Raw genomic sequence first — 24,268 nt, 5'->3', positions numbered from 1 at the left:
TACACTGAACTCCAATGCCCTATTTTATTGCTGTTCAAGTAAATAATAAACTCATGACACAGTAAACATGTTTTTGATGCATTGACTTAGATTTGCCCAGAAATACCAAGGTAAAACTGTGCTTAATGTTGCAAAACCATATTAAATTAGTCATGTTTGATTATGTTATTAGCAAATTAACTATGGATTTAACCTTTACTATGACTTTTGTTTGAAAATTGTGGTTACAAAAGGTATTCAGTGCACCAGAAAATAACACAGAGGTAAAGTTGGTTTTATATTCGGATATTTAGACATTCTCCTTATTAATATAACTTCAGAAAAGTATTCGAAATATTGAAATCATATTATCACCCAATGATTATCAAAGGACAGCATTGTTTACAGTCAATTAAATAGTGTTAATGTTGTTTTGAATTCATACCTGCATGCTAATACTGAGCGAATATTCAAATTAGCGTGGTAAACAACACAAAAAAAACCTAATAAATAAATATATATATATATATATATATATATATATATATATATATATATATATATATATATATTTGCTTGTTCAAACTACTTAATTAAAATGAGCTGAAATATCACAATTATTGAGATTTCTTTTTTAATGTTCAATCCACATAAATGTGTTAAAAGTATGCTAACTTAATTGATTTGTGTTGGGACAAAGTGAATGAATTGTGTGGAACCCTGCATTTTTTTAGTGAATATAGAGACAGTTAAATGAATGAATGTGCGAATGTAAAACCAGCTTTACCTCAATGAAAAACAACATGGTTAATATAGGCTATTAAAATACATGTTATTAAGGGCAACTTAAGTTTTAATAAAATATTATTTACATGCACTTTGCATGTACTTTGAGCCCGTTCTTTCACTTAAAAATGTTAAATAGGCTACTTGTAAGTCATGAAGTATGAGTTATGAAGGAAGCATTGCCTTAATAATGCTATAAGCTAATAAATAGTGTAGCCTACCTAAAGCACTCACCGAGGCACAACAAGATCTCAGCTTCAAACTTTCATTTTGAAGGTCAGTTAGTTTTATTGATCGTTTAAAAACAAACCATCATTTCTTTGCAACAGTAGCCTACATATTTGTTTGTTAACATGACATTGCATAACAAAGCCCGCCCCACACTCACCTGAGTTCCAAAGTCGTCAGTGTCTGGTACTTTCACTTAAATGTAGGAGGAAATCATACAGCTGGCACACAAACTACCCCGACCCGTTGTAACGCGAAATTTAACCATAGCTGGCTAACTTTCCCATCTGTGCGAAACTACAGAAAATCCCTGACGCTTCCAACAGAAGTTCTCATATTCACCTTGAAACGCCACCGAAGGCGGAATGTAAGCTGCGCATGAGCGCAGGAGGGTCAAATCTTTGTATAGTTTCAGATTCAGCGCCGAGTTTTAGGCTATACAGGATTTACTGACTTCATTGTTTTTGTAAAATGATTACACATCACTTTCAGATTCCTTTAATCTATGGAAATACAACTGTCTACAACTAAAAGAGAAAAAATAGTTATGCAAAGCATCGTTAGTTTCCTGTAGCCTGTAAGAGTTATACAGATAAGAAGTCAACAAGGTGTTTTAGTGTATATTAAACATTGTATAATATTATTAAACTGCTATATTTCTAGATATTTTACGTTCTGTCAACTAAACTGAGGTAAACACTGTAATAGCTATGTCTATCGGCTATGCGTTAAATATCTATTGGCTGCATGTTTGTGTTTGGCTTTTAAATGATGCATTTAAAAAAAAGGTAGGCTATTACTCACCAAATACAGTTCTTCTTGGGATAATAGTCTTACTGTGGCATTTCTGTCCTACGTGTCCATACCTGTGAAGTAGTATAGGTGAAAGTGAAACTAGTCCTTGCCTTACAGGCTATTCTGAGAAAAGAAACATATCACCGAAGTCTCAGGTAAGAGCTACACTATTAGCATGCTGTGTTCTTTTCTCTTTAAATAAAAAAAAAATAAATAAACAGTTAATTTTTTAAACAGGTAATGTTGATGTTAGAATCTAAACAAATGCCATTTACTTTTTAGCAATAATAAGAGAGAATCAAAAAGTAGTGGCAACACTTTTCTCTGCTCACATTTTTAATACTGTAGCCTAGTTTATTACCATAAGCCTCCCCTATTACAGACCGGGACTGCTGTTGCTGCAATTATTTTAAAGGTTTAGTGACTTGCTGGTAGGTTAAATTGTAGAAAGAGTCTTTGTTTGTTTAGTGTAAGCACTGTGAGGTACAAAAAGGGCTGAAACCTCTTCTTTTTTTGTGAATAATTAACTAACCAGTTATAAAGTCACCATCAACATGAGAAGACTGACTAATGTTGCTTGATATTTAACTGTCATTCTAGCTCAAGTACTTGCAGAAACACTTCATGGGAATTTAATATTGGACTAACAATGGCCAAATCTCCCACTTCTTCAGGTAAATAAACCAGTCATTAAAATTAAACAGGATAGAAGTAAACAGCCTCGCATGAACAGATTATTACGTTGGTGTGTTTTGCTGTAATATATGAGTATGCAGGTATAATTGTAATTTACTAATACCGATATACAGTGGTCAGCATACAGTAAGTAAACCCCTCACAAATCTTTTAAATTCATGTTTTAATAGCAAGCTATACAATATTATATTTGTGCATACACATTAGATCAGTCAGTACTGAAGCCAAATCTGGAGCTTTTCTAACAAAATAACTTACAATAATGGTCCAAAAACTAGTATAGCCAAATTTATATGTTATAGAAAAATATTAAATACAAAAAAAAAAAGGAAAAATCAAGAGAAAAGAAATTAAAAAATTTAGTTGAAATTTTTTAGGTTGTAATTTTTTGTTGCAATATTTAGCTTGGATTTAATTGTATTATCTTTCAATTTCTAAATATGTTCGGTGACTAAAATATTATTTTTAATAATAAATCTTTTTAATAAATCTGTTTTGTTTAAATGCACCAAAATACATTGCCTATATTCACTGAGAAACTGATAAAAATATTAATTTTCAAAATGGGGTGTACCAAATTATGCTGAGCACTGTACATAATACAAAATTTAAAAAACAGTGTAAACTATAATGAATGTTCCTATAAAAAATACAATACAGTACTCAAATGCTGACAGATTGTAAAGTATTTAATATGCCTGAGTGATGAAATGTTTCATATTTACAGTATACATGTGTAGACAAAATTATTAGCCCTTCTGTGAAATCTGTAAAGAATTTTTTCCAAATGTTTTCCAAGTTTTCTTCTAGAAAGTCTTAAAAATAGATATATACACTAGAAACACCAGAAACACTACCAGACTATGATATAAATACAGCACTACAACATAAAACAGAGAGGTCAACTCAGAAAGTCACTTACCTGCTCTATAATGATTTGATCAGCTGTAGTTTGAGTTTTTCTCCTCTAAGGGCTTATTATGCGGTCTTTGTCGCCATCTTGTGACGGAACGTCAACTGTCTTTGCTCTGCTAAGTATGACAGGATGCCGATACACTGTATTACCATCATTATAATTATTTAAAATAGGCACTATCCTTATAAATAAACTGCACAGTTGCAATCTAAACAACTACATTCTAGCCTAAAAAGCCTCAACAGTACATTATGTTGTCCAACAGCAGCAATATTTGTCAGACTGTAGTCCTCTGCTTGCCACTCATGTGGGCGGAGTATTACACTAGGGCAAAGAGCTTATATGAGTTCTGATATTACTTTAATATCTCATGGCTATTAGCCTATCAGATTCGAGAACCAGACAGAATTGTTGTATAAATAAATAAATGTAAATATATAAATTTGGCTACATAACAACAAAAAGAAAAACTGTTGTACAATTTGTCTGTTGTCCAATCAATTTGCATTTACATTTAGTCATTTAGCAGACGCTTTTATCCAAAGCGACTTACAAATGAGGACAAGGAAGCAATTTACACAACTATAAGATCAACAATGAATAAGTGCTGTAGGCAAGTTTCAGATATCAGCTGCCGTCCGTTTGTTTCGGTTTAGACAGCAGTCTCCGTGAGGAGCTGCCGTTCATGTTATAAGTAAATATTTTAAACTACGTCGGTTCTCCGCCTTCTACTTCCCGGTGGCCAAAGGGCTGTAAACTTCATTACAGTGGTGCCGAAGCCCGGGAGAAGGAGGGACGCGTTGTCCAGATGCCCTCGCCGCTGAGAGAGGGGGCGAGTGTTCGGGAGTTAACCCGAGTGGGGGAGAAACCCGTTCGTCTGCCCAGAGTGCCGGGGCGGCCTGAGGCTGGCGAGGAAAGGACCTGCCTGCTGCCGTCTCCCAGCATGTTTTGTTCATATTATAAATAAATATTTTAAACTACGTCGGTTCTCCGCCTCCTTCTTTCCGGCGGCCAAAGGGCCGTAAACTTCATTACAGCGAGAGTTCGGGAAAGTGATTTCTTCCCTCTTTGGGATGGAACCACGAGGCGACGTTCATTCACAGAACGCACGTTTCTGGAGGACACATAAATCTGCAGAAGTGAGATCAGATAAGAAGGGGCGCAGCCAGAAGTTGCTTTGTAAGCAAACATCAGAGCTTTGAATTTGATGCGAGCAGCAACTGGCAGCCAGTGCAAACGGATGAGTAGCGGAGTGACATGTGCTCTTTTAGGTTCATTAAAGACCACTCGTGCTGCTGCGTTCTGAAGCATCTGAAGAGGTTTGATAGAGTTAGCTGGGAGCCCGGCTAGTAGAGAGTTGCAATAGTCCAGTCTGGAGAGCACAAGAGCTTGAACAAGGAGTTGAGCTGCATGTTCAGATAGGAATAATTGGACCTTTCTGATGTTATAGAGTGCGAATCTGCAAGATCGAACAGTTCGAGAAATGTGGTCAGAGAAGTTTAGTCGGTCATCAATCGTTACTCCAAGGCTCTTCGCCGTTTTGGATGCAGTAATGGTTGCCCCATCCATCTGGATTGAAAAGTTATGATGTTATGATGTAGAGTCGGGTTGGCAAATTAAAGCCGGGTAGGCAAATTAAAGCCTTTAAATTGCACATCATCCAGGCAATACACAAAAAGAATTCATTTTAGTTATTATGTTTAAAAATGTGTTAAAAATTTCACAATAAAAGGCCTAATAATTTTGTCTTCAAATGCAGCTATAGATTTCTGAGATCGAAAACAAGTGTTAATATTAGTTTATGAAATTGTTTAGATAGTAAAAGTGTTGATCTTTTTTTAATACATCGTATGACATATTTTTAATTGTACAGTTTGTTAAAATATGTTCTGTGTTTGCACAGTGCAGACCATCTTTCGCAGGTTGTCTTTGTTTACAAAAAGTGGCAGTGAACGTAAAGAATATAAACAGTCCCGAAAGCATTCTTTATCAATAAGTAAAGAGGAAGAAATTACCGCAGAGATTCCTCTGAGGCCATGCTCAGGTAAGTCCATCAGTTTGCTGTGGTAACAATAAAATAAATGCCCCCTTTTACCTATAGAACGTTTAACTCATTCTTACTTTATTTTATAAACAGTTTTGGAGATCAGAGATTATATACAAAAAGACAGGCTAAAGGAGGCCTATGTGAACCTGCAAGCCATGCGCCTGGAGCTCCAGCGTGAACGGAAACCCCAGGAAGAAGGAGCTTCTCCTGTGAATCTAGTGAATAAAGAAAAGGATATTAATATCCTATTTGAGACTCTAAGAAACAAAATATCTGACATTGTGCGTTCTAGTTTTCAGCCCTCTTTTAATAAAGAGCTACTGGAGTATGCAGCACACATTATCAAAGAAGAGAAAGAGAAACAGGTAGAGCCAGGAGCGATGCCGGGATGGAGGGAATCATGGAGGGACGCGGTGCAAGATGGAGTTCGAGATACACTGAAGAATCTTACCCTGGACACCCACAAACAGAACGATTGTTCTTTCGAAGTGCATCTGGAGCTTCTGGGTAAAGCTGTGGTGGATGATCTGGAGAGAGTGGAGACTGAACTTCTGAGCTTGTATCCAAAAAACTTTAATGTGCTTGAGACATATGTTACATGCTATCATGAGGCTGTAGAAGAGCATTTAAAGAAACTTCTGGAAAACATGACAGAGCTAAAGGATTACAAAGTTCTTCTAGACTTCACCATTCAGCGCTTCCCCAGGTGAGGTTTACAGAAAAAAAGACAAATATCTGAGTAATTTTAAATGGTTTGTTGACCCAAAAAATAATTTTGTTATTAAATTAGTTTTGTTAATCATGTTAGACCTTCCTTCATCTTCATTCAACACAGATTAATATACTGGGGCATTTAAATGAAATCTTATAGGGGTCTCTTATCCTCCTTTGAAAGCAATGGTCATGAGATGTTTAAGGTTCAGAAAAGGAAAAAATATATATAGTCGAAATTCCTTTGGTGTGCCAAAAAATTAATTCAGTCATTTTGGTGTGCAGAAAAAAAAAATTCAGTAAAAATGACTTTGCCTATATCTGCATCAGGGTATGTGTTTACTACGGGAAATACTACACTGTAAAAAATTGCTGTAAAATTGACAGTATTATTAGCGATTTCCAAGTGGAACGTTTCAAAATCAGGTTGATCAGCTTGTTTCTCTAAGCTGACATATGAACAATTTGCTGATGAATCACGGCTTTAAAACAATCCAGTGTCCCGGTATTTAAGTTTACACTCAGCAAACAGTGGTACGTTTGGTGAACTAATGACCTTCATGGCCAATCACAGTCAATTCTGATGAGCACATTAACATAATGGCAAATCACCGGTGTCTAAGAACTTGATAACAGCGCTCAAATATTAGCGAGAAACAGACGTTTTTAAAATTTCAGTATCGAGTGGTACTGAATTTCAGTACTGTGACAACCCTAACAAGTACACTGTAAATTAACAATTACAATTACAAAAATAATTTCTATATTTAGGTTAAAACACTGCTTTATTTATTTATTTATTTATTTATTTATTTATTTATTTATTTATTTATTTATTTGTTTATTTATTTATTTATTTATTTATTTATTTATGTTTAGTACTTTCCTTTTAGTTGTCTTTAATTTTTTTGTTTTGATTTCCAAAATATTCATCATATTACTTAGCAAGTTACAATGATAATAAAGCTTAAGTTTATAATAATTTATGAAGGATTAATAATAATAATAATAATATAATTCCTTACATTTATATAGCTCTTTTATACTCAAAGCGCTTTACACATTGAGGGAAATCTCCTCATCCACCTCCAGTGTGCAGCATCAGACCACACACCATGCTGCATGGTGGAAACGAGACTGAGTGATGAAGCCAACTATGATATGGGCCATGATGGACAGAGGCCAGTGGGCAAATTTGGCCAGGATGACGGCGTTAAACCCCTATTCTTTTTTAAAGGGTTTTAATGACCACAGAGAGTCAGGACCTCGGTTTAACGTCTCATCCGAAAGATGGTGCTCACTGAGCAGTATAGAGTCCCTATCACTATACTGGGGCATTAGGACCCACACGGACCGCAGGTTGAGCGCCCCCATGCTGGCTTTATTAAAACCACTTCTGGCAGCAACCCAGTATTCCTAAGTGGTCTCCCACGCAGCAACTAACCGGGAGCAGCCCTACTCAGCTTCAGCAACCGACCATGTGAGAGTTGCAGAGAGCTAGCTGCTGGCAATTCTAATGTTTTGTTTTAATATTTCTTTTTCATTCTAAGTAGCAGGGTATTTACAGCTGCTGTAAATTTCTGTAAATTTCCCATCCCTTTGTTACACCTAAAACAAATTTGTCTCACTATGGCATCAGACTCGGCAGTAGTGGTTATTCTGAACTATTACTCACTGTATATCACCATTAGAGTCAGCAAAATTGTATTGTTTGCAATAAACACACTCTCTGATCTGATTTGGATGATATACTATAGGCGATTTTTTACCATTTTGTGGCACACAAAAGTGTTCTTGGGGGTTTGTTTGATTACAGTTAAACCACTTAAGTCACATGCAATGTTTTGACAGTGTTTTCGGTATGTTTATAGACTTTGAATCTCTCAGAACGTTGCTGTCCACAGAGGATGATGGAGCTCTCAGATTTTATATAAAATATTATGATTTGTGTTCTGAAGATGAATGAAAGTCATTTCTGAGTGAACTAACCCTGTAATATTCGCTTGTTTTTTGGTAGCTTGTTTAGGGCACACAGTGACCAGGAAGACAAGGCAGCTCCTATAATACAGGAAGACTTGCTAAATAAAATAAAGAGCTCATACTGTCAGTGTCAAAAGGTGAGCTAGTGCAACCACATAGAACTACTTCACATCAGTGATGATTACAACTCTGATATCTTATTTGATGTTAGGATGATTTTAAATCTGAACTGGAGAATATTATCAGATGTGAAAAAGACGTGTGGAAATTGAAGAAAACTCCTGATAAAACAGAAAATGGATTCCTCACTTCAAACATCCACACAAATATCTGTCAGGTGAACCTTCAGTTGCTCTAATGATTAAACGTTTATTTTATTTTCATTTAATCATTAATTTTCTTTTCGGCTTTGTCCCTTTGTTAATCTGGGGTCACCACAGCAGAATGAATCGTCAACTTATCCAGCACATGTTTTACCAACACAATCTCACGGCAATTTGTAACGTTTTGATTTAGTGGCTCATTCTTATGAATTCGTATGATCAAATTAGTACAATTTAGTACGATTTGCTTATCGCCCTATGACGGTAGCCACGCCTCCTTTTTAAAATCGTACATTTTTGTAGGACTGAACAAATTCGTACGAATTAGCCACTAAACTGGCAAAACGTAAAATACTTCAGGCTGGTTTTACACAATGGATGCCCTTCTAGCTGCAACCCATCACTTTGAAAGTTTATTTTATTTTATTTTATTTTATTTTATTTTATTTTATTTTATTTTATTTTATTTTATTTTATTTTATTTTATTTTTGCAGAAAAACATTTTTGGTTTCCAAAAGAACCTTACAGGGAAATAGTAATATATTTATATGAATTAATTGTCTTAATCACACACAATTTTGTAGTACAAATTAATTTAACTGGTTAATGTACTATGTGGGCGACGCAGTTGAGCAGTAGTTAGTGCTGTCGCCTCACAGCAAGAAGGTCGCTGGTTCGAGGCTTGGCTGGGTCAGTTGGCGTTTCTGTGTGGAGTTTGCATGTTTTCCCTGCATTCGTGTGGGTTTCCTCCAGGTACTCCGGTTTCCCCCACAGTCCATAGACGTGGTACAGGTGAATTGGGTAGGCTAAATTGTCCGTAGTGTATGAGTGTGAATGAGTGTGTGTGTGTGTGTGGATGTATCTTAAAGATGGGTTGCGGCAGGAAGGGTATGCGCTGTGTAAAAACGTGCTGGATAAGTTGGCGGTTCATTCCTCTGTGGCGACCCTGAATTAATAAAGGATTAATAAAGTTTTAGGATTAATAAAATTAAAGGATTAATAAAAATTAATAAAAGGGACTAAGCCGAAAAGTACTATGTGGTTTTCCTTGTTATTCCCTTAATGAATCAGCAAATGAATCTTGAAAATTGATATAAAAGAAGGTGAATTACGACTTCAGTGTTATTTTGATTTCCAAACAGAGTTTCTGGATTCTTCTTTTAATAGTCTTTGTCATAACTCAATCTCTTTATTTGTCTTATTAGCTGATAACGAGCTATGTTGGAAATCTTAAGGAGATCGATGAGGATCTGGGAAAATTATTTATACTTGTCTGTTTAGAGGAGCTAAATCCATTTCTGGCAAGGTTGGATTCACAGTAACATATTAAATTAGTATCTTTTTTTGCATCTTTTCTTGACTGATTTTTTAAAATGTTATTATCTTTTAGGTTTGAAGAAGTCTTTTCACAGAGCACATGCTTTCTGTTGACCTCTGACCTGCTGGATATCTGTCTGTGGATACAGTATCACATTACCTACATCAACAGTTTTAACTCACTCAAGTAAGTCCATCTTGAGATGAATGTTTCCTTTGAGAAGAGTACTTAATATAGAAATAATATGCTTCACAAGGATATACTCAAGTTCAAAGTGAATGTAATGTGATGTTCATCTTAATGCTTTTTTTCTATAATGTTTTTATATAATTTCATAAGTACTTTCACTTTATAAATAAAGTTTCATTAGTTAATGTTAGGTATGTATTTATGAAAATTAACAAAATACCAACTGTCACCGACTCGGTCCCAGTCATTTCCCTCGCTGGCCAGCAGAGGTCATCATCACCGGACTTCTAACCATTACATCATCCACTTACACTGATAGCATGCACACCTGCAGCTCATCGAGTTGATCACCCACGCTCACATATAAGCAGCACACACACACACTCTCATTGCGAAGTCTTGTTCTGCCCTGGCTAACACTACTGAGCGTTTCTCTACATTGCCTGCTTTTCCGTTGCTTACCCTGCCTTAATTATCGACCTCCTCCTGCCTGCCTGCCTGCCGCCTGCCTTGTACCTCTGCCTGAATACTGACTCTGATCCACGCCGCCTGCCCAGAACTGTAGCCTGAACAACGACCTTGATATTCGCCGCCTGTCTCTGACCCATGCCTGCATACTCATCCTGTGTTTACCTGCCGCCAGCCCTTCGACTTAATACAACTGTGTTTGATTGTGAGTTCGCACACGCATTACATCTGTGTACTTGTTATTATTAAACTGTGTTTAATAAACATACAGCAAATGGATCCCTCCGTGTCAGCCACTTCATTACACCAACATTGAAAATTGCAACCCCCCCAGAATCAATACGTGCCTCAGACTAGAGCTGTAATGGAGCCATAAAAATTAGGCCTGAAAGGGCTCGGGCAAATTTTGTCGGGCTCAAAATATACCTTCTTGCTATGAGGCGACAGCACTACCTACAGCGCCACTGCGTCGCCCACATTTATTAATAGGTCCCCATTAAATGAACTGTTCCCCTTTAAATGAAATGAAACTCTTCTTCTTCCTGTGAGAATGTCGATTTTGAGATATGTTTGTTCAAATGTTGTTTTTTAATGTTATTGTGTTACAGAGAGCATGTGCAGTGCTATAAAGAGAGCTGCTCTGCTCAGGTGGAGACTCTAAACAAACAAGTGGATCAATTGAATCAAAGACTTAGCCAGACCCTCATTAAACATTTCCAAACAGACGTCAAGGTGGGTCAACTTATGTTCATCAGAATCTAATATTCTACATAAGTCATGAGCATGCTGTATATTACCTTTGTATATTTAGGGTCGGATTTGAAAGATTTGGGCTAAAATGTTTCTTATTATTGTTATATGTTCAGATAACATTATTGTCTGGCATTTAAAATGAAGGAATATGAGTCAATATAATTCCCTCTACCCTCTACTACATGTATTTGTCTTCCGCACTGCTTGCTCTGATCATTTTGCCCACGTCGAGTGTAGAGTTTAGACAAAAACCAGAAAAACCAGTGATCTGGCCGCCACAAACCTTTATAAAACACAATGCACGGTTGATTTCAATACTCTCCCCATTTAGGGAAATTCCTACAATGGTCGTTTAGTGTCCTTGATTGACCTTTTTGATATTTATGTTAAATTTATTTTTCTGGTAAAAGACAGCAATAAAATAATAAATGCCATGAACTATTGTTCACCAAGTAATCCACCATTTCTTTTAGAAAGGGTTGAATATTTCTGGCACCAAATATTACTCCATGGCAGCACCATTATGTTTTGTTTGTTGATTTAATTCAGAGATTGGTTGGTAACTGATATGTACAGATGTAACACTGTAGTCTAGTTCAGTGGAGATGTGTTTTCTGGACTGACCAATTACACTTCTCTTGCATTCTGATGGATGAATCAGGGTTTGGTGATTGCCTGGAGAACTGTACATGCCTGACTAAACTGTGCCAAGTGTAAAGTTTTGTAAAGGGGCGGTTATGGTGTTGGAATGTTTTGCAGGAGTTGGGCTTGATCTCTAGTTCCAGTGTATGGTGACGCATTGCTGCCATACACATATTTTTTTCCCACTCAGCTATATGTCGTTATAATGAAATCTTTTCTCATACAAATGAGATCTTTTCTCGTAAAAATGACATATTTTCTCGTCATAATGACATCTTTTCTTGTAAAAATGACATCTTTTCTTGGTATAACAATATCTTTTCTCATAAAAATGATATCTTTCCTCGTTATAACATCTTTTCTAATAAAAACGAGATCTTTTTTTTGTTATAACGACATGTTTTCTTATAAAAATGACATCTTTTCTCGTTATAACAATATCTTTTCTCATAAAAGTGATATCTTTCCTCGTTATAACGACATCTTTTCTAAAAAAAAAGGAGATCTTTTCTTGTTATAACGACATGTTTTCTCATAAAAATTACATCTTTTCTCATAAAAATGACATCTTTTCTCGTTACAATGAGATCTTTTCTCGTTAAAACGACATCTCTTCCCATAAAAACGAGATCTTTTCTCATTATGAGATCTTTTCTTGTAAAAATGACATCTTTTCTCATAAAAATGACTTCTTTCCTCGTTATAACGACATCTCTTCCCATAAAAACGAGATATTTTCTCATTATAACGAGACCTTTTCTCATAAAAATTACATCTTTTCTTGTTATAACATCTCTTCCAATAAAACCGAGATCTTTTCTCATTATAACGAGATCTTTTCTCATAAAAACGACATCTTTTCTCATAAAATGACATCTTTTCTCTTAAAAATGACATTTTCTCGTTACAACGAGATCTTTTCTCATAAAACCGAGATCTTTTCTCGTAAAAGCGAGATTTTTTCTCATTAAAACGACATCTCTTCCCATAAAAACGAGATCTTTTCTCATTATAATGAGATCTTTTCTTGTAAAAATGACATCTTTCCTGTTATAAAAAGATCTTTTCTCATAAAATGACATCTTTTCTTATTATAATGACATCTTTTCTCATAAAAATTACATCTTTCCTCGTTATAACGACATCTTTTCTCTTAAAAATTACATCTTTTCTCATAAAAATGACATTTTCTCGTTACAACGATCTTTTCTCATAAAACCGAGATCTTTTCTCATTATAACGACATCTTTTCCCATAAAAACGAGATCTTTTCTCATTATATCGACGTTTTCTCATAAAAATTAGATCTTTTCTTGTTATAATGAGATCTTTTCATTTAGAACCCACTGATTATTATAAATATAGTGAATTACTTAGTAATGCATCCTTGAGATTTATGACTTTGTCTTTGCCCAGTGTTTATTGACTTTATTCTTTAAGTACAAGTGGGCACAACATTTGGAACCTTGCTTGAAACTTCCAGGCTTATTTACTTCCACATTTAATTTCAGATGTTAAAAACAGCTCGCTTTGCTGCTTGATGTTGGAAACTTATAATTTCTAATTATTTTATTTGTATGCATAGTCGTATACACACTTGTTTGTAGAGAGAGTAATTTCACAGTTTCCTGTCGTTTTATTATTCCTAGTCATTTCTACCATAGGTAACTCAACTGGAAGTTCTAAAACAATCGGGATTAAACGAGCACACTTCCACATTGCAGAAAAAGTTTAGGTCCCACTTTATATTAAGTGGCCTTAACTAATATGTACTTACATAGGAACTAATTATTTGCTACAATGTACATTACATTACATGTATTTACTATGTACTTATGCTTGATTAAATACATGTATGTAATTACATCTGTAATTAACTTTTGTAATTACATTTGTAAATACACTGTTGACCATCCCTTACACCTTAACCCACCCTTAAACCTACCCATGCCACCAAACCTGTCCATAACCCAACCTCTATCTCAACTCAAAAGCACCACAAGTGTTCTCAAATACATTTTAAACACAGTAAGTACATTGTATTTATTTTTGGATGTAAGTACATAGTTACTTAGGACGCTTAATATAAAGTGGGACCAAAGTTTAATACAGTGTGTATATTTTTGCAAGAAAATATTACCAAAATCAAAAATTAGTGGCTAAAATTTGGTTGATTTGACATGGAATGATCCAATTGCTGCAATTGCTATGTGTTTCACTGCATATCCTGACAGTATAGATTTAATGCCAAAAGAGAGTTTGCTCTGATGTAAGTCTTTTAGTAAATCTATCTCTTCGAGTCTAATTAACTACTGTACAATGCCATTTTGTCCAAAAGCCTTTAATGGATGAAATGATGACCAAGAAATGGCTGAAAACAGATGAAGATTTTAATGAAGTGGTTTCCAGGATATATAATATTTCTGGGCTCTGCAAAACCATGAGAGCTCCTGCAGCACAAGTGAGTTCATTTTCCATCTTTTTAGAAAATTCTTTAACAGCTGCTGTGTTTAACACAATGTCTGTTTTTGCAGGTTTTTGCGAATGATATCCACTATTATGTAGCCAGAGAATACATCTCCAAGCTGATGAAGAAAAAGTATAAGTGCAAAAAAAGCAAAAACGAAGAGGCAGCCATAAAAATCAGAGAACAATGGAATGAACTCAAGAAACTCTTTCAGGAAATGGTAAGATATAGTTATACGTGAAATAACAATGCAACACAGCTCTGTTTTTCAAAGTTATGCACTAAAACATTCTTCTGTGTTCAGGGATCATCTTTAGATTGGCTTTACCCACTGGGGGAGTACCTTAGCGACATTATTAAAATGGAAAATTACAAAAATATCAAAGAGCTGTTGACTCCGTTAGTTAATGATTATCCAGACATCAGGTACGTGTTATGATATCTTGGAATATGTTACTATTGTAAAAAGTTAACTCATGAGTACCTATAAAATCAACCCAGGCTCATTCTGAAAACATAGTCCCGTAGACATTTCTGGAGACCGCAAACTACGTCCAGGGAGGGGTACGTATTTGTGCAGTTTTTGTTTTTGCGAATTTGCAGGAGGCCGCTGTGCGCACTTTTTCGCATGTCAAACATCTCTCGTGAGCGCCATTCACGCCCACGCTGTTCGACCTGAATGACGGCCTGTCCGATTGGCTAAATGATTGACTGGGCGACCGACCAATTGGCCGACCCACCCTCCTCCTCCTTCCCTAAACCCAAGCAGTTTTACCGATTGACCCGCCTGCCCACTTACTACCCTAAACCCAACCAACAATTTACAAAAAAAAGCCCCCGAGAAAAAGAAAAGCCCTCGTCTGATGTTTATCACATTTTCGAATTTTACCACATTCTCAGCCTGTTATTCACTTACAATTCACTAAATTTTTTGGATTCTGTTTTTGTCTTACCTGATTTTTGGAACCGCTCTTGCCCGGACTCGAACCCGGTCTTGTTGTCATAGTCAGCTCCTTTCTGCTTCTTAAGTCCGCCGACGTACCTGACGAGCTAACTGTACAAACTGGTTGCAGTGGGAAAGCCCTCCACACGGAGGTTAGCAGTCAGCCGGCAAGCGTGGAAGGGAATGGTGTCACACCGCCCCGTAGCGTTCGCTTAAAAAAATGAAATGCAGCCATACATACCTCCGGCTACATAATTTGTGGTCTCCAGAAACGTCCGCAGCACTACGTTTTCAGAATGAGCCTGTGTTGCATAAAGTAGCTGTTATTGATAAATTTAACTTTTCGTTTCTAGCAAGAAGCACCTGTTGGCTGTCCTTTACTTCAGAGGCAGCGTCTTTGGTGGTTTGAACTTTAGGAATGAAAGTGTTCTTAATCCTTTTACCGTGCTTAAACGGGATGTTGGGGATCCACATCTTGGACGCGTCTTCTTTTCTGACATTGAGGTAATTACTGTTTTGTAAATGTGACCTAAATACCTAGATAATAGTCAGTAGTTTAGATAATATTTTACAATTGTAAACAATGTTTAAGGTCATTATTATCAGCCCCCTTAAGAAAAAAAAATATGTGTGTGTGTGTGTGTGTGTGTGTGTGTGTGTGTATATATATATATATATATATATATATATATATATATATATATATATATATATATATATATATATATATATATATATATATATATATATGTATATATATATGTATATGTATATGTATATATATATATATATATATATATATATATATATATATATATATATATATATATATGTATATATATATGTATATATATATGTATATATATATATGTATATGTATATATATATATATATATATGTATATATATATATATGTATATATATATGTATATATATATATGTATATATATATATATATATATATATATATATATATGTATATATATATATATATATGTATATGTATATGTATATATATATATATATATATATATATATATATATATATATATATATATATATATATATATATATATATATATGTATATATATATGTATATATATATGTATATATATATATGTATATGTATATATATATATATATATATGTATATATATATATGTATATATATATGTATATATATATATGTATATATATATATATATATATATATATATATATATATATATATATATGTATATGTGTATATATATATATATATATATGTATATATATGTATATATATGTATATATATGTATATGTATGTATATATATATATGTATATGTATATATATGTATATATATGTGTATATATATATATATATATATATATATATATGTATATGTATATGTGTATATGTGTATATGTATATATGTATATATATATATATATATATATATATATATATATGTGTATGTATATGTATGTATATATATATATATATATATATATATATATATATATATATGTATGTGTGTGTGTGTGTGTGTGTGCGTGTTGCATGTGTATATATATATATATATATATATATATATATATATATATATATATATATATATATATATATATATATATATATATAATATAAATATAATATAAATATGTATTTACAATTCTGGATGCACTGTACAAACACACTCCAATGCATTCACTGTAATCTAATGAAGAATTTCTCTTTCATTTTATGTTTTTCAGTGAGATTTTGCTTCTTCAGGAGAGATTAGATTCAAAATACTAAAGGTCATAAAGAAGAAGGCAAGAGGCAATATTTGAAGTAGGGCTGCATCATTATATATTGCATTAGTATCTGCAGCTGTTATAAAAAGAACATGAATACTCACATGACATGTTTTGCTCAAATGTCTCTCTAATGCAACCATTCTGCCATTGAATGTTTTTAATTGATAGTTGGAATGTAATTTTGCTTCTGAGGGTTTGACTTTTTGATAGTGTGTCATATGTATATATGGTTAATGTGAATTATACTTTGTTTAGCTGTCCTTTATACAGTGTAACTATTAATTTAGCTCAGGTATACCTAAATGTGAATCAGGGATCTACATGAGATAAACCATCTCTAAGTTAACTTAATTTGTTTTTGTGCAATAATTCTACATTACGTAATTACATTACATAGCAAAATGAACTAAAAGTGAGCAGTTTATATGTATAGCATGTCTTATTTAATCATTAGTAAAATGTAGTTGTTCATGTCAACTTACCATGCATTAATATAAAAACACAATTCTAGATTATAATAACAGTGTAGTAAATGGTGATTCTAACATTCACAAATTTTATTGCCGTGGATTTTTAATACTAATATACACGCTAAGAAATTATAGGTTATTTAAACCCAAATTGGCTAAAACATGGACAAACCCACACAGTGTGTTAAATTTGGTCCTATAAATTAAATTTATTACACCCAGAATTGGATTGAAATAATGCAACATTACAATTGCAGTTAACTTGTGTTCATGAAATATAAAATCTAATGTAATGTTCTAATGTGTAATGAATATTAATTAATGTGATTTCTGAGCAAAACCACATAGTCAGTTTAAACATGTGCAGCCATATTGTGTGTTTTGGGTGCTAGTACTTATACTTGCCAATAGAGGGAGACATTAAGCTATCGACATTTGATTTACATTTTAGAGAGACTGACTCCTAATGGACTCATATGGCAAGCCATTTAGACAATTATTCAATAACCTGTGCTAGTATCTTGATGTTACGATTCTAGTGCTAATTTTTTAGATACTAGCTTATTTCCCATTAAGTACTAGCACTATTCATTAGAAACGAGTGCCTATTCACTAGATACTAGTGCATATTCATTAGATACAAGTGCGTATTCGTTAGATACCTATTTTTTAAATATTAGTATTATACATTAGATACCAGAGCTTATTCATTATATACTAGTGCATATTCTTTAGATACTAGTATTATTCATTAGATACTAGTGCTTATTAGTGATGGGAAGTTCGGATCATTTTACTGACTCAGATCTTTGAGTCTCGTTCATCAAGATGAACGAATCGTTTTTCGAGTCATTTAGTTCTTTTGGTTCAATTTGCCAAAATGTTATTACAATGTTACGAATTGCTTCCAAACACATCTACAACTAGCTGAAAAGGTTGATCACACAACAAATAAGTCATAAATAAAATACTATAAGAAGGAGAAAATAATAATGCAATGTTTACCTGCTCTTTTGTCTATGAAGGTATTGTTGTCTCTTTGGTCAGCTCTTCATGTCTTCAAATGTCAGTGGTTCGTTCACGTTACACTGACAGTCACATATAATCTTAACCAATGTACAGTCTGAGCCGATAGGAGCCATAATAATTAGTTCACCTTTCAAGTCTTCTGGTTCTTGAGTCGTTCGTTCATCACGTGGGAGAATGACTCAAACCCGAGGACTCGAGAGATTAACGGTTCAATTCTTTTTCCGGCTCTAAACCATATTTTACAGTCTATGCTCTAAACACATATGATTGGCTTCTGCCTTTCCACGATGAATGACTCAAAACTTGAAATGAACGATATCACCTGCACAAATGTGCGCACTCGCGGATGAACGAATCACTCCCTGAGAGGACTCGTAGTTCCCGAGTCATGTTGAAGATTTGTTCAAAATGAATGAATCGTTCATGAACGACCCATCACTGGTGCTTATTCTTTAGATTGAATTATTTATTACGTACCAGTGCTTATTCCTTAGATACTGGTCCCAATTCATTAGATACTAGTAACTATTAAATAGATACTAGAAGTTATTCATTATTACTAGTATTTATTTATTTGACACTAGTACCTTTTATAACTTTTACTAGTAACAATTCTTATTTTACTAGTCAGCTTTGCTTTTTTACTCGTCTTATGTTATGACTAGTCCAAATGGAAGAGTGGAGTTCAATTAAACATTTTAATAGTAAAATAAACATTTTACTTGTAACATTAAAAAAAAGTACTGGTATTTAATAAATGTGTACTAGTATCTTTTAAATAAGTTGTAGTATCTATTTCATAAGTACTAGTCTCTAATACACAAGCACTTTTATCTGTAAATTGGGTGCTAGTATCTAATTAATAAGTACTAGTACCTAATGATTAACTACTAGTACATAAAATTATGTACTGAAATATACACCTGTCAAAACTGAATAGTTGATATCTCAATGACAGATAAAATGTATTACTAGTAACAACAAAATAGTTACTAGTCACTATTAAAACAAGTACTAGTATCCAATAAATAAGTAGTATCTATTTAATAAATACTAGTATCTAATGAATAAGTACTAGTATCTAATAAAAAGAACCAGTGTGTAATGAGTAAGCACTTGTATATTTTTAAAAAGCACTAGTATATAAAGAATAGGCTCTAGTAACTAAAGAATAGGGACTAGTAAGAATAGACACTAGTATCTAAAGAATAGGGACTAGAATCTAATGAATAGACACTAGTATCTAAAGAATAAGCACTACTATCTAAATAATTGGCACTAGTGTCTAAAGGATAGGGACTAGAATCTAAAGGATAGACAATAGTATGTAAAGAATAGGCACTAGTATCTAAAGATTAGGCACTAGTATTTAAAGAATAGACACTAGTATCTAAAGAATAGACACTAATATCTCAATATAAGACACTAGTATCTGAAGAGAAGACACTACTATCAAAAGATAGGGACTACAATCTAAAGGATAGGCACTAGTATCTAAAGAATATACACTAGTAACTAAAGAATAGGGACTAGAATCTAAAGGATAGACACTAGTATCTAAAGAATAGACACTAATATCTAAATAATAGACACTAGTATCTGAAGAGAAGACACTACTATCAAAAGATAGGGACTACAATCTAAAGGATAGGCACTAGTATCTAAAGAATATACACTAGTAACTAAAGAATAGGGACTAGAATCTAAAGGATAGACACTAGTATCTAAAGAATAGACACTAATATCTAAATAATAGACACTAGTATCTGAAGAGAAGATACTACTATCAAAAGATAGGGACTACAATCTAAAGGATAGGCACTAGTATCTAAAAAATAGGGATTAGAATCTAAGGAATAGTCACTAGTATCTAAAGAATAGACACTAGTAACTAAAGAATAGGCACTAGTATCTAAAGAATAGGGGCTAGTACCTAAAGAATAGGGACTAGTTTATAAATAATTAAGACTAGGATCTAAAGAATAGGCACCATCTAAAGAATAGCGACTAGTATCTAAAGATAGGCACTAGTATCTAAAGAATAGGGTCTAGTATCTAAAAAAATAGGGACTACAATCTAAAAAATAGGGACTACAATCTAAAGAATAGGCACTAGTATCTAATGAATAAGTACTATAGTACTTACTGGAAAATATACTAGTATCTAAAAAATAAGTACTAGTCACTTAAAAATAGATACTAGTATGGGCTATAGATTAAATGTCAAAATGGCTTGCCATAGGACTCAGTCTGTTTATCTAATATCAGTCATGTAAATGTGATTTGTACAACAGAATGTCGACCATGTCTGTGTGTGCTTCAGAATACAAACAAAAGCTGTTGTTTATTATTCATATTTCTCTCTCTTCTCTCATTTAATGCAAATTTAAACCCTATACCTATATCTACTTGAAATGATTTACTCACGGTCTCTGTATACTTTTCTAATATTTGTGGACATTTATGCATCATTAATTTTGTAAATGTTTTCAGAGGGTGAACTTAAATATATTAATTTTATTGACTATTAAACTTGCTTTTTTACCACATGCAGTTTGAGTATATATGTGTTTGTGTGTTATTCCAGGACAGGCTGGCTTGTGTCCAGATGTCCTGAGGATTACAATCTTATCCACAGTCTCTTTTGTCATATGTCATAAAATGACTAGGGTGGGATTTTAAAGATATTTGTAGTTCAGAGATTGAGTTTCACAGTCTCTGCTTCATCCAAAACTCTGCTCACCTCCACGTAAGCATCTATTTTACCTCCTATAAATCCATAATCCTTCTTTTCCCACAAGTTGCCCTACTTAACATGTTCACAGGTCTTTTTTTTCCTCTCTTCTCTCCCAAGAGGATGCAGCTTATTCAAATATAGCTGATTTGTATACAGAGTCAGAGGCAGCTGACGACTTCCTGGGTGTCATGTCAGTGTGTGAGACTCAAGTGTGTGTGTGTGTGTGTTTGAATGAAAATGCATGTCAGTGGTGCTGTCTCTGGTGTCTCAGTATTATATTTAGATCATCATAGCATTCCTTATGTCAGATACGTTCCAGCGCTCTCTCACCCGGCGTTACCTTATCATTTAGAGCAGGTGTCACGCTGAGATACAGAGCACACATGCATGTAATCATCACATCAGTCATGATAAACGCTATCAGGTTTAATAAAAAGCCTGGTGAGGTTTTCCAGACCCACTTTATTCAACGTCGGAGGGCTAATGAGGCTAACATTAGAGTTGAGGGATTTTATACTGACAATGTGATGATGGAAATAAAGAAAAGTTGAAAGTTGGGTTTTTGAAAATGACCTGCGAGGCAGTGAATTGAATTTTATTTGACAGATTTTAGACAAACTGTACAAAAAGTATTCCATACACTTTGTTAAAAAAAAACTGTCGAAGATAAAAACACAAAGTTCTGGGCTTATTTCCATTGTGGTCCTCTGTTAAATAAAAACAATGTATGGCTTCAAAATACTAATGAAGAATAAAACAAAGTCGCCACAGCGGTACGAACAGTCAACTTATCCAGCACATGTTCTACACAGCTAATGGCCTTCCAGCCGCAACCCTATCCACACTCAAGTAACATATAAATTAAAACATCCTCGTCCACCATGCAAACTAATTATCCTCATCAAACAACCATCTTTTGATAGCTTTTTTGAACAACCTTAAATCTTTTATTTCCTTGATTGATTTTGGTAGTTTGTTCCACATGATTGCACTTGTATATAAAAACATATTTTTCCCCACTAAACTTCTAAATTTAAATAAACAAATATTAAAATCGCAACTCCTAGTACTGTATGAATGCTGTTGCCTCATCATTTGAAAATGGTTCATCAAATATCTAGGAACTATTAAATTAAAAAATTTTCGTACCATTCCTAGTTTTAAAAAACACACTCTATTACTAACAGTTAACATACATAATTTATCAAAAGACTCTTTGTGCAAATGTGCTCTAGGATGCATTTTTAAAATTATTCGTACTAATTTATTTTGTGCCTTTTGCAATTTCTCCTTCAAATTCTGTGAGCAGCTACTGTACCAAAAAGATGTAGCATAATCAAAATGGGGTTGAATTAAAGCTGTAGGCAGTGCTGTTGCCTCACAGCAAGAAGGTCGCTGGGTCGCTGGTTCAAACCTCGGCTCAGTTGTCGTTTCTGTGCGGAGTTTGCATGTTCTCCCTTCCTTCGCATGGGTTTCCTCCTGGTGCTCCGGTTTCCCCAACAGTCTAAAGACATGCGGTACAGGTGAATTGGGTAGGCTAAATTGTCCGTAGTGAATGAGTGTGTGTGTGAATGTGTGTGTGTGGATGTTTCCCAAAGATGGGTTGCGGCTGGAAGGGCATCCACTGCGCAAAAACTTGCTGGATAAGTTGGCGGTTCATTTCGCTGTGGCGACCCCAGATTAATAAAGAGACTAAGCTGACAAGAAAATGAATAAATAAATGAAAATGACCTTCCATGTAGTGTGTAACACAGCTCTGAGTGAAGTGAAATATCCAGCTAAGGCTTAAATCTGAAAGTGTGCCAAGTTTAAAACTGATTCATCTAGAAAAGAGTCGTCTCATAATGCTTCAAATGAATAGTTTTGATAATAAGTCTTTATCTGTGCCGGCGTGATGTGGAAACAGAACTTAAGTCCCGCCCAATTGTTGCACGAGCAAACCCGGGAAATTTAACCCCCCGGCCCTGCCCACAAACACAGTAGCAAAGAAGAAGAACACTGTAGCAGACGCTAGTTGAATCATGTCGCAAAGATGCTGTGCTCCGATGGATATTATTGGAAGTGTGCAGAGAAAGTTAGTGTTATTTTCTCTACCCAAAGATGAAACTGTGAAGAGTCATTGGTTGAGGTTTATTTTTCCAAAAGTATCTCAGCATTATAGCCCCAGCCTTGTGCTGTGTTCCTGTCATTTTTCTGACAAGTGCTTCAGCAATCTACGTGTTTACAACGGGGGATTTGCCGGCCATTTGTTAAAGGAAGGACCAGAAAAGACTGTTGATGTATGGGACTTTGTCAGAGCTTGACAGTAACTTTACAGTACACAGTTCATGGACCAGTTTCTCCATTTCGCAAGTGTAAGCATGTGAAAAAAAGGAAATTAAGTGAAGTGAAATGCCCTGCCACGGATTCATCTCACAGTGTAAACACAGCGGCGATGGAATGCTAGCCCAGATAGTCAGTGAAGCAGTCTGAAATCAACATTAAAGGCTGTAATTCAAAGGAAGAAGTTGGGTCAAATAATCTGGGTACTGATCCATCTTTTAAAACCAGCCACTGAATACAGCAATATTGTAGGTTAGGTTGCTAGACCCACAGCTCTGCACATTTTATAAGTCTCATTAATTTAAACACCCTATTCAGAGCATCAGCTCATTAAAATCAAGAACTGTGAACTGAGCTGTATGTGTCACAGACACATACAGAATGTGCAGAGAATTGAAAAACACTGTACTTTATTAATCTAAACACCCTGACAACCATCTACCAGACACCCTAGTCCCACTAGTAACATCTAAACATCCTAACAAAAGCCGTGAAAATCTCAGCAACCAGTTGGAACAACCGTTTTTACATCAGCAAGCACCACCAAGTCTAATTTTTTTTTTTTGCTTTACTGGGTGACGAGGGCTGAGCGCTGGTCCAAATGCTGATTATTGCTTCACTAAAAATAAAAGAAGACTGCCCTAGTTTTCTACTCTCATTTCTAGAAACAGCAACATTACACTTCT

General features: G+C 34.4%; 2 protein-coding genes across 7 annotated transcripts in view; one reads left to right on the top strand and one right to left on the bottom strand.

Annotated features, from left to right (window-relative positions):
- exoc3l4 (exocyst complex component 3-like 4) overlaps nt 1–2,367 on the bottom strand; it is a 28,558-nt gene extending 26,191 nt beyond the window's left edge. Inside the window, exons 1-2 of one of the 3 annotated variants that reach the window (XM_009307098.5) lie at nt 2,150–2,367; nt 1,798–1,859 (exon numbers count right to left, since the gene is read on the bottom strand). Coding sequence is in view for 1 of the 3 variants with exons in the window: in XM_073919674.1 (XP_073775775.1) it covers nt 1,798–1,859; nt 2,121–2,122 (64 nt within the window). In the remaining 2 variants the exon portion in view is untranslated. Of the gene's footprint in view, nt 1–1,153; nt 1,366–1,797; nt 1,860–2,120 lie in introns of those variants that run through there. The other 2 variants (XM_073919674.1, NM_001144794.1) reach the window with 2 other exon arrangements.
- Nucleotides 1,193–21,086, top strand: si:dkey-45k15.1. 4 transcript variants are annotated; one of them, XM_073920647.1, is made up of 15 exons: nt 1,356–1,781; nt 1,868–1,943; nt 2,389–2,462; nt 5,304–5,444; nt 5,538–6,153; nt 8,176–8,275; nt 8,350–8,475; nt 9,668–9,768; nt 9,853–9,966; nt 11,046–11,169; nt 14,171–14,293; nt 14,367–14,519; nt 14,604–14,725; nt 15,596–15,746; nt 16,980–21,086. In XM_073920647.1, exons 3-15 carry the CDS (start codon nt 2,438–2,440, stop codon nt 16,980–16,982), a joined length of 1,899 nt encoding a protein of 632 aa, XP_073776748.1. In that variant the 5' UTR covers nt 1,356–1,781; nt 1,868–1,943; nt 2,389–2,437; the 3' UTR covers nt 16,983–21,086. The 4 variants fall into 4 exon arrangements, with proteins under 4 accessions (XP_021336390.1, XP_073776748.1, XP_073776747.1 ...); XM_021480715.3 differs by having other exon boundaries at nt 1,193–1,943; XM_073920646.1 differs by lacking the exons at nt 1,356–1,781; nt 1,868–1,943 and having other exon boundaries at nt 2,322–2,462.
- Nucleotides 21,087–24,268: the final 3,182 nt, after the last annotated feature.

Source organism: Danio rerio, chromosome 13, assembly GCF_049306965.1.
Source record: "Danio rerio strain Tuebingen ecotype United States chromosome 13, GRCz12tu, whole genome shotgun sequence".
Lineage (NCBI taxonomy): Eukaryota > Metazoa > Chordata > Actinopteri > Cypriniformes > Danionidae > Danio > Danio rerio.
This window is presented reverse-complemented; position numbering and strand designations above follow the sequence as displayed.

What these genes read in the sequence shown, in the direction of transcription:
- si:dkey-45k15.1 (XM_021480715.3), top strand. Translation starts at nt 2,438, where the DNA reads ATGGCCAAATCTCCCACTTCTTCAG. An exon ending in CTAAATCCATTTCTGGCAAG is followed by an intron (nt 9,769 to 9,852) that starts GTTGGATTCACA and finishes ATTATCTTTTAG; the next exon opens with GTTTGAAGAAGTCTTTTCAC. An exon ending in AGAAACTCTTTCAGGAAATG is followed by an intron (nt 14,520 to 14,603) that starts GTAAGATATAGT and finishes TTCTGTGTTCAG; the next exon opens with GGATCATCTTTAGATTGGCT.